The sequence below is a fragment of the Anolis sagrei genome, chromosome 1 (genome assembly GCF_037176765.1).
Source record: "Anolis sagrei isolate rAnoSag1 chromosome 1, rAnoSag1.mat, whole genome shotgun sequence".
NCBI lineage: Eukaryota > Metazoa > Chordata > Lepidosauria > Squamata > Dactyloidae > Anolis > Anolis sagrei.
In genome coordinates, this window is record NC_090021.1 from 302,954,408 (window position 1) to 302,966,202 (window position 11,795).

Genomic DNA, 11,795 nt, shown 5'->3' on the forward strand with positions numbered 1-11,795 from the left:
ACATAACAGTTTAAATAATACACCAGTAAGGCCTTTTCGCGAACCACCATGAGAATTTCGGGAGGGGGGGGGGCTGAAGCCCTCAAGCCCCCCCCCCTCCCCAGGCTACATGCCTGGGTAGTGCAGTCCATATATTCTTGGATTATTCCCCATGTGTCATATGACTATGAAATACTCAAGAAGGTGATGTCATGGAGAGAAATGACTGAGGCCTATCTATTGCTGTCAGTAGTCATAAGACTATCAACCCCCAATAAAGTTGATGAGACCCATTCCTATGAGCAAATATTAAAACAACAGGAAGAACAGGCTTGTCACCTTTCCTGATGAAAATGGAAACTTACAAAAGTAACCTTTTGTGAGTTTCCATTTTATCCACTGTATAATAAATGATGAGTTGCTTCTTGACCTGCTTCTGTTTTTTTCTGAATAAGATTAGATTATCTCAGTACAACTGTAAAATCTCTTTCCTTTAATTAAAATCTCATTATAACAAAGCTATGTACCATAAAAACTTAAATTGGAATTCTGCAACTTCAGCTAATCTTCTTGATTTCTTTGACTGATTGCTATTGGCCTCATGTTGCCTTTTCAATATTTTTTATTTAAATACAGTGCTTCCATTCACAATGGAAAAAATTCTAGTTGTGTGCCCTTGCTGGGGTTAATTTTCCAGCAATGAAGGGGGAAAACACATATCATGAAAGCTAAAGTCAGAATTTTCCAACATTACCTCATCCTCATGGTTTCCTTTACTGGTTATCACTTGCCTTATATTGCCTTCTGAAGAATCCTGTTTTAAAAAATGGCACCTCTTACCATGGGAAAATAATTTTGTTGGTATGCCTTTACTGGTGTTTAATTCCTACAATGAGTTTAGTTCCTAAAATTGCTGTATTTGCCTAGTTATACTCAGAATCTCAGGTGTAGTCAGATATATGTATATTGAGGACTTCAAGGTTATGGTTTAGAGTGCCCATTTATAATAGATTTGCCATGTACTTTGTAATCTGTTGAAAAATTAGGAAAAATGTTGCACTACCACATTTTATGTACCTTATTAAGTAAGAATGATTTGTAAACCAGTTGAATTAAAAGACATAGCTATGTTTCTGTAACAGTACGCACTATGCAGACTGATATTGTAGCACTTCTGATACTGAGAGAAAGAAGTTCCTGTAGACTTAAGTCTACAAAAACTTATGTCACCAACATCTTTCTCTCAGGAACATAGCTGCTATAAGATGCCTTTGCATACTGATTTCCACACTGCCTTTATTGCAGGTACAGTAGTTAACATTATGCAGCTCCCTTTAAGGAGATGAGGCAACCTATTATTACTTACCATTTTGTTAATTATTATGTTAAATTATTTTAGGCTCTTGGAAAGTTTCAAAAAGCTTGGGCCCAGTTTACAGCAGCCATTCTTATTGATCCAAAATGTCACATTGCTTACGATGGGAGAGCTATAGTCTGTCTTCAGATGAGCGATACCTTTGCTGCTTTTCAGGATACAAATGCTGCATTGAAGGTAAACATGTGTTCTCTTACTAATCATGTTTAAAGTATATCCTTTCTTGCTTATAATTTGTACTGTTATTCTCAACCATCTTCCCATAGGGTTGCTGTGAGTTTTTCGGGCTTTGACCATGCTCCTGAAGCATTCTCTCCTGATATTTTGCCCACATCTATGGCAGGCATCTTCAGAGGTTGTGAAGTCTGTTGGAAACTAGGCAAGTGAGGTTATTATATCTGTGGAATGTCCAGGGTGGGAGAAAGAACTCTTGTCTGCTTGAGGTCAGGCTTTGAAGCTTCAAGGCCATTAAATGCTAATCAAGGTGGCCAATTGCAACATTCACACTTCCTCAAGCAGACAAGAATTCTATCTCCCATCCTGGACATTCCACAGATATATAAACCTTACTTGCCTAGTTTCCAACAGACCTCACAACCTCTGAGGATGCCTGCCATAGTTGTGGGTGAAATGTAAGGAGGGAATGCTTCTGGAACATGGCATACAGCCCGGAAAACTCATAGCAACCCAGTGATTCCGGCCATGAAAGCCTTCGACAACCCATTTGCCCATAGTTTCCCAAATTTCTACATTTCTTACATATGTTGGTGCTACACTGTTTTATGGCAATACATACATTCACATGCGTGCTGGGAAGGAAAGAAATTGGAGCCACTATGATGGTGTTACCTAAAGTAATTGCATTCAGTGAACATGCCAGAGAAGCCCTTTTTCAGGAAAGTTACTTGAGAGAGGGGGAACTATATCGCATTCAAGACCAATATGAATTCAGATTAAAACAGGTGAAGGCGCATTATTAGTGAATTCCAAAAATAAATTTCATACTGCTAACACTTTAAAATATTATATTTATTCATTTACTTGTTACTTTGAAAAGTCATTCCAATTCATAGAAGAAAGGGAGGGAGAGTAGAAACAATTAAGCAGAAAGAACATAGTATTCAAAGTTAACTCTTCAGATTATGCTATATTTTCTTTTTCTATTGAATATTTCCTTTGTGAATGTACTCTTACAAATGTATATCTTTGACACACATTTCAGATCATTACCAGTGCAGAATTGCTTACAAACCGAGGTGTCATTAACCAATTTATGGGATATTTAAATTGTGCCATGACAGACTATCAGCAGGCTATCACTGTTGACCCCAACTATGCCTTAGCATATTTCAATGCAGCAAATATCTACTTTCTTAACAGGCAGTTTGTACAGGTCAGTATGAGAATCTATGCTCCAAAATTTTCTGGAACATTTTTCTTTCGGTGAAACTATTTCAGCTAAGCAAACTTATGTCATACTATTAAGCATTTGAGATTTTTGGGGAAAAAAACCTCAAGAATAGGTTACTCATGGTCCAATCTGGTAGAGGACAGGAGAGAAAACACAACACAACATCCCAGTGATTCCATCCATGAAAGCCTTCAACAATAGTGTTCATTAAAATTAATCTCGGAATTATTCACTAAGTGTGTAACCAAGTAAATCATAGTGCTTATGTGTAATGTGAGCTTTTCGCCCAACATTGTTTAGTAAAACTTTCAAAAGCAATTGATAAGCCAAGTCTTTTGGAATTCCTAAAAGTACACAACTGAGATTGAAAACATTTGTCAAAGCACCACTGTTTTTATGTTCATAAGTAATGGCAGTGGAATGGAGAAAATTGATGCTGTTCAAGCTGTAATGGTGAGATGAATGGATAACAACAGTATCATCACCTATCCATCACTGCTGATGATGCAATTTGCACCTAATGCTTCTTCAGTAATTGCACCGGAAATGTTAAATGTATGACTAATTAGACCTTGGGGAAAACCAACACAACAAAACACAGAAACAAAATTATTTTGGAATGATGCCTGTTAGAATTCTCAGAAATAAATGGGTGAGCACATAGCGTAAGAAGAGGGAGAAACATCTTGAGTTAAGGAGAACCACTTTTCCTGCTGAACTATTTTTCTTCTTGTGCTGTTATTACTTTTAAAAATAAATATAAAACAGTATAATCTTACATTGTATTTCTCAATTTCAGAAAACCTAAATAAATATGCATTTTGTTATTTTATAGGCAAATAACTACTATTCCAAGGCACTGACACTTGATCCTAAAAATGAATCTGCATTCCTCAATCGTGCTATTACTAATACTCTGCTAAGGAAATTTGAAGAAGCAAAAGCAGATTTTGAGAATGCAATTTGCCTTTCCCCTTTTTCTGCAGCAATATATTTTAACAAGGCAAATCTCCACAAAACTTTACAGCAATATGAGCAAGCTGAAGAGGACATTTCAAAAGGTATTAGTGTTTGGAGTATACACGCAGGTCGTCTTTTGTCACTTCCTTTCCTCATCTTTTCAATAGAGGAAATGAATAGTTGAAATTGTCTTTCTGATCCAGACAGGCTGTTGATGTAATTTTTTGAATATTTTCCCCTTTTGGTATTGAATATTTGCCATACATGTTGGAAAGTGCCCTGAGTCCCTTGGAGGAGATAAGGGGGGGGGGGGGGGTCTATAAATCATTTATTATATTATTATTATTATTATTATTATTATTATTATTATGCAGACCTAATAAAATGGATGCAGATCTAGGTGTGAATTCCTCCAACATCTAAGCACCTGTACCTGTAGGACCAGGTACCTGTGGTTTCACCTATCCACAGTTTAGGAATGCATCCCTCATAGATGCAGGGGCCATACTGTGTATTCATATACTGTACAGTAATCCTATACCAGTCACACATAACTGGCCAATAGCGTCAACAGCGACAGACTAAATAACTGATTATGGGATGAGCACAGTGATTCCTAGTATTTGTTTTATCCACAAATAAGCAATCAATACCATCTAACCACCAGCACCTACAATCCGTTCAGTGGGGGAAGAGCTCTGGTTTTGGTAGCTAGATGCTGTGTGCAGGGGCCCAAGGTTGACCGATGAGGTTTTTCTATCTAAAACAGAAGGCAACTCAACACACCCATCCTAAATTCCATCTGTCATTCATAGGTAGAGAAGACTCAGTTAAAATTTATTTCCACACTGATTGATTTATTTCATATCATAAGCATTGCATAAATTAGTATAAAACTGATAAAAATAGAAGGCTAAATATCTTTTGACCAAAAACAGGCAAAAGCAATGGCATTGTAGCCCCCAACAATTTTTCCTCTGTACATGAGGCAGGGCATAGTGGACAGGCATATAGATGTGGAGTTGTCTGTTCTGCTCCACAGTCACACAAGGTGTGGGATTCTTTAGGTAGTGCCATTTGGCCAGGTTGTCTTTTGATCTGCCCACTGCATTTCTGAGTCTGTTCAGGGACTTCCGAGTTGCCCATTCTTGGTTTGGCCCTGGAGGAAGACCCTTGTGGGGGCCATCCACTTGGGATTTCCTGGTTTAGCTGCCCAGAGGGATACCCTTGCTGTTGCTGGGGGGATGCCAAGAGGAGTGCTAGTTGTCCTAAAGCTTTTCCTTGATTTGAGTCTACTGGGAGGAGACTTGTAGCCATGCAATGATGGTTTTCACAGTGTTCAACCTTATTTCTCTCACATTTAGCAGCAACTTCCCATCGCACATGAGGGAGGCAATGCCAGCTAGCTTGTAGAGTTTGTCAACAGGTGTAGGTTTAAGACATCCTGTGATTATTCTGCATGTTTCATTCAATGCTATGTTCACCTGCTTTGCCAAACAGGGTGGGCACATTCGACTGTTGAGTAAGACAAGGCTAGGGCTGATGTTCTTATTAATTTAGGTCTGCACTCCATGTGCTGCCAGTAAGTTTCCCCAGGATGTTATTGTGTGTAGCTACCTTGTGCTTGGTGTCCAAGCAGTGTTTCCTATATGCTAGTGTTCGATCTAAGGTGACACCGAGATATTTAGGATGGAAACAATGGTCAAAGTCTTGACCTTCCCAGGTGACTTTCAATTTCCTGTTGGTTTCACGGTTGCGTTAGTGGAAAGCACACACTTGTGTCTTGGTAGGGTTAGGTTTCAGGTGGTTATTTTTGCAGTAGCTGGAGAGATAACTGATAACAGGACAATGTTTTCTTATTACATTTGAGGGTAGCAGATGAATGGTTTATTGTTGTGCAGGTATGGCTTGATCTAGGTAATTGTTCCATATTCATGATGGCTACTTACCCATAGCTGGGACACTACTGCTATAACCATAACTCTCCCTATTCTACAAGGTGTAATAATAATAATAACTTTATTTTTATACCCCACCACCATCTCCCCAAGGGGACTCAGGGCAGCTTGGGGACAAACCCAAATACAGATAAAACCAAACATAATAGAATCTATCAAATAAAACATAACACAGTAACAATCATCATAATAAAACTGTCTAATGGCTGGGATAAAGCCGCACTGGGTTCAGGCACAAGTAAGTGCAGAGCTTCCTAAATGGGGCCAATGGGAAGTGCAAAATTAAAATGACTATGGGATAGGAATAGCCTTAGTGTCATAACAAGTGTAAACTGCATGGGAAGATGGAGATCCATTCTGCCTGTGATTGGAGTGCAAATGAATGCATTTCCATCAGGTTTGGGGGTGAATTTGTCGGAAGAAGTTATTTTGTGAAGTATAGTTAGCCCCATAAACAAATAAAAATACCTAATTTGTTTTCAGTGTTATATTGCAAAGCATCCTTTTGCTGTAGATTCATGACATTATATCCCAGATATCTTCTGGAAGCAATGCGAGACCTCTCAGGGTATATCTTCATTGTAGAATTAACACTGTTTGACACCACTTTAACTACCATAACTCAATGCTATGAAATCCAGAGGGTTGTTGTTTTACAAAGTCTTTAGGCTTCTCTTAGGGTCCCCGGGTGGAGCAGTGTGTTAAACCACGGAGCTGCTGAACTTGCTGACTGAAAGACTGGTGGTTCGAATCTGGGGAGCACCTGCTGTTAGGCCAAGCTTCTGCCAGCCTAGCAGTTTGAAAACATGCAAATGTGAGTAGATCAATAGGTACCACTTCTGAGAGAAGGTAACTGCTCTCCATGCAGTCATGCTGGCCACTTGACCTTGGAGGAGTCTATGGACAGTGCGGGCTCTTTGGCTTAGAAACGGAGATGAGCACTAGCCCCCAAGAGTCAAACACAACTAGACTTAATGTCAGGGGAAACCTTTACCTTTGGCTTCTCTGCCAAAGAGTGATGGTACCTCACCAGGCTACAGATCCCAGGATTCTGTAGCTTTGAGCTTTGGCAATTAAAGAGGTGTCACATAGCATTAATTCTACAGTCTAATAAGTGGGATTAAGGCTGTTTTGACATATTTAATTTCTTGAACCAAAGATAAAGACCCAAAATTGAAACAATATGTATTCAAAGTTATTTGTGCATTTTTAGTGGCATTTTAGCATTATAGATATTTTTTTCTGAAAAGTAACCTAATAGAATTACTATTTTTTACAGCACTCTCAATTCAACCTTATGATTCTCTGATGTATAAGCTCAGAGCTGATATTCGTGGCAAAATGGGTTTAATTAAAGAAGCAATTGCTGATTACAGAAAAGCTATCAGTATCCAAGAACTTATCAGTACTGGGTGAAAAGGTATCTTTCAATACAACATAAGGGCTTCCATTACAAGGACTTTTATTAGTTCATGTTGAACATCATCTGTATTTTGCTGCTATGTAGAGAATATACTAATCTAGTTATTTTTTGTCACGGGGTTTAAATTGTATGTATAGTTCTGTACTTATCTTGTTTGCACAGTTCAGTAGTGAATATTACATAAAATGAATGCACGTACCGTAGTTTGTATTCTGAAATTAATATTTATTGTACAACTTTCTGCATTTCAAGTGGGATTAAAGTCAGTGCATAAATGTTTAATTAACAAATAAAAATAGGAATCACTTCAATATGGATTCATGTGTTTATTTAGATCCCCCTACCCTTTCTACCAGTTTGAGATCTATAACATTAGTGAAATAAGTTACTAAACATGTTACCGAAGATAAGTACTTGGTTTACTATAATTTTTACTATAATTGCATGTATCTGTACTGTGGCATGTTAGTGTGTTGGCTGCAGTTGCAGGCATGCTGCACAAAACCTCTCAGTCTATATAAAACAAGCAATTACTCATATATTTTTTAAAATATAAATGAAAACTTTTCATGACCAATGTTGTATCCCCATACATTTTGATATCACAAATTTATGTTTGTGTCCATATCTTTTTTGAGGGGTTTGCTAGGAAAACTGAACTGAAATGATGCATGTCTAAAAAGTGTTTGGAAAGCTCTGCTGAACGATTTAAGATGTGCAGATTCAATTTAAGATAAGCCATAATGCTAGAAGATTTTGAATAATTACTGAAGAAAATCAAGGAAGAAATGCAAATGCAGGTTTACAGGTGAACTTTAAGAAAACAGACATAATGACCACATACGTTGTTGTTGTTGTTGTTGTTGTTTTTCAGGGTCTTCAGGTCTTTTCTGATTTATAGTGATATATAGCAGAGATTTCAAGTATTATCATAAAAATCACCATTTTAGCGAACTGCCTGTAGAGGGCAGCATGGAATTTCTATTCACGTAATTTTATAAAGTATAATGTCGTGTACTATGAAAGCCAAGGTAGCACTCTTTAAATTTTGTTTGTATTATAAATAGTTGTTGCTGCAGATAGTTGTTGGATCCCATGAAAACAAAAAGTAGGATACTGAATGAATGAAAATATCTGTTCTATTTTATATTATGAAAGAAACAAATTCTTGTTCTTTCTCTCTTCAATAAAGCTTTTTGCGGTTTTAATTTTACAAAAAATAAACACCATAGCATTTTCACAATTACTAATATCTGATTTCATACAATCTGAGTTGTCATTATTATTCCCTCACAAAAGTGGAATGCAAATGAAAAAAGGAAACAGGGAAGGAAAATAACTCTGAAATGAAATCTCTAGAAGTTTGAATTTTCTTTTGTTGCTGTTGATGCAACTGCACTGGATTTCTTTAATTTTCAAAGTGTGCTCATAATTAAAAGTTTGAGAAAATAAATCAAAAGACTTATTTCTTGCCTTATATGAAAGCTGGATATTGGTTTCACCCAGAGACTGGAAGTAATGGAATATAGCTAACAAATTATCTATAATGATACTTTTTTGCGACACTGCTGTAGTCAAGTAACATTTCAAAAGTAATTTAAGAATACAGCATAGGAACAAGGTTATTTGGTGGTTAATGGATAATGTTTTGGGTTACTTTTAAGGCACATATTAAAGCAGTTTGAGCAGGTACTGATTGAACATCTTTTATCTGAAATGCTTGGGGCCAGAAGTCTCCCCAATGTTTTGGATTTGATTTTTTAATTTTTTTTTTTGAATAGTTGGTATATATAAGGAGATATCCTGAAGGTAATTTTATACAAAATATTTAATAATATTGTGAATAAAACAAAGTTCATGTACACTGAACCATTAGGAAGCAAAAGTGTCACCATCTCAGCCACCCATGTGGACAAATTTGTGTACCTATTATGGTTTCCTTCTTTAGTTCCTTAAAGGATCTAGTAAAAACCTTATTAAATTCATGAAGATGCCATAATTCAGCAGTCACATACTTTGGGCCTCTACTCCTTGCAGGACCAAGGTCTTGACTCATCAGGTACTGCCCACCATCCAGGCATCTGCCTTGCTTATCTGAGCCATTAAAAGCAGGGCTCTTGCAGGGAGTAATGGCAACCCAAAAGCAAAGTTATGCCTTTGAGGATCCGCTTCAGGGTTAGATGAGGGCCTATCCTTTCTGCGTGTCTGTATTATCATCCCTTCACATTTGTGGGTTTTGACTTATGGATTCTTCACAGATTGTATGTAAATAACAACAATTTACATCAGTCAGGAGATTAATTTAGAGTAGATTTATATGGGATAGCAGGTTTATTCTGAAGATGCAAATGTGCTACCTCCCCTAATCTTGTTAAGAAACAAAGTTATTTATTCAATTAGCAGGAGAATTACCAAGCAGTTAATTAGAATTTTGGACTGTGCTATGTCTAGCATATCTATTAGGAAATTAGAATATCTCGGAATCTAAAACATTGAAGGAAATCTCAGAGGGTAGAAAGAGTATTCAAGGTCAGGTGAATTTTCATTAGAACAACACAAATGACTGTATATGTTCATTCAAAAATGAAAGTTTGCACTCTTCTCTCTTTCACTTGTTTCCCTCACTCTTATTTGTGAGGCACACTGCATGTCTGACATACCTGACCTGATCTTCACCTCATGGACAAATGTGCAGATCAGAACATAATTATTTTTCATATTTTACACTTCTTCAAATATTGTAGTGCTCTCAGCTCTGAAAATCATGACACTGTTAAAATGCATTTTAGGATAAAGCATATTACATTTGATAAATAAATGCATGTTGTTTTGACAGTTACATATAATTGTTGGCATTAAAACCACAAATAGATTCAGAAATACCCTAAATACCCTAAAGGCACCAGATTCTGTATGAAATTGTGAGATTTCCAACAAATATCAGGTGCTGTAGGCTGTATTTTAGAAGACAGAACAGGCAAATTTCCTCTGAATAATCCTTTTCTAAGAAAACCCTTTGAAATTAATGCAGTCACCATAAGTTGACAGGTGACTTGAAGGAATGTGTGCACGCACACACACATACCCAAGTCTGGCACAGATGAGAAAAAGACTTAAATGTTTGGTACATCTATCCAACCACTGGACTCCAGCAACCACTATTCTTGATGTAATGCAAGAATCATGAATACACAGTTAGCAGGTGGAGAGGAGTCATTTGGCCCCTTTAAGATTTATCTGGTTTATGTTAGCATAAGTTTTCATGGATTATAATCCACTTCCCCAAATGTACTGAAAGAGTGTAATATTCAAACCTCCACCAGTGGCTTGTATTAGTGTATTCCCTTTCTGCATCTGAAGGAATTGATGGTAATCCACAAAAGCCTATGCTGAAAGAAATCACTTTGTCTTAAAGGTGCCACATTCATTTCCCCTGCTTTTCTATTTCTCCTTTTGACACTAAAACTAACATGATGAATACAGACAATTTTCTTTTGGTGTATTGCTGGTGTGCATCTTTTGAATACGAATGGCATTAATGAAGTAATCCAGGATGTGATTCTTTTAGTAGTAAGAGTTTTGGAAGTTTTCATAATACATTTTTAGAGCTTGATAAAAGTAATTAAGATTAATTAATTGCTTCAATATGTTATTCCCCCTGAAAAGGATGTAAATGGGTTATTAATTTAATTTGTTAAATGACAACAATGTAAATCAGTTGAGTAAGGATTGACATTTCATGATATTTTGTTACTTTTGGCGGTACTTTGGCTTTCATTTGACCATTTTAATACTTTTCATTAATAAAACAAATAAATTACTAATTTGTTATTAATAATTATTAATTTTCATTAAAACCATCTATGCTAGTGAATTAGCATCTGATTCAGTCTTAAGACATTCACTTTAATGTGGACATTTCTAGTTTCTGGTATATTTGTATATATGTCATGTAAACATATTTGTGTCAACATGCCTATATGTTATTGCATGGTTACTTAAACCACTTATACTTAATGTAGCAGTGCATCCATGAATATAACTTCTAACTACCTCTACACGTATTACTCTAACTTCTGTTAGAAAGGTTCCCTGAATGAGGGCTTGTTTTCACAAACCAAAAAGCTTGGGTTCACTGTGAATGGAAGGTTGAATATATGCAGGATTTGAAAGTAACAATGAGACACAAAGCAATATTAACCTGTTGCAAGAAGCATAGTACAAAGTAGGCATATCTGTTTGTGTTAGTTTAATGTTTTATTTTATACTGCTCTTTGTAAGTGTGTAGGGTCTTATTATGCTTTGGAAAGTAACATATTCTTAATACATCTGTGGTTATTAAGTTATCGCCAAAGCTATTCTTAATAATCTTATTATATTAATTTACACACAGCTATTTCCAGTGAGTATCTTGAGATCTTCTTCATGCTGGTCATCGTGATATAAGCAGAGGCACTGCCACAGCTCTCATAAAGCTCTGTGACCAGCTAGGAATGGTGGTGGTGACATGGAGGAGTTAAAGTGTGAGCAGCCTCTAGGAATGGCTGTACTCCCCAGCCATGTAACCAACTTCCCTGAATTTGGCACAGACATGCTGGATCTAGGGTTGCTCCAGGATGTATTTACACTGGATTAAATTACCCTGGCACTCCATGCAGTCATGCCGGCCACATGACCTTGGAGGTGTCT

General features: G+C 36.7%; 1 protein-coding gene across 1 annotated transcript in view; it reads left to right on the forward strand.

The window, feature by feature from the left end:
• Positions 1–7,344, forward strand: part of TTC6 (tetratricopeptide repeat domain 6) — a 56,748-nt gene extending 49,404 nt beyond the window's left edge. The window contains exons 20-23 of the mRNA XM_067467841.1: positions 1,379–1,531; positions 2,577–2,747; positions 3,601–3,826; positions 6,963–7,344. Of these exons, the coding sequence (XP_067323942.1) occupies positions 1,379–1,531; positions 2,577–2,747; positions 3,601–3,826; positions 6,963–7,099 (687 nt within the window). The 3' untranslated portion in view covers positions 7,100–7,344. The remainder of the gene's footprint in view (positions 1–1,378; positions 1,532–2,576; positions 2,748–3,600; positions 3,827–6,962) is intronic.
• The last annotated feature ends 4,451 nt before the right edge of the window (positions 7,345–11,795 follow it).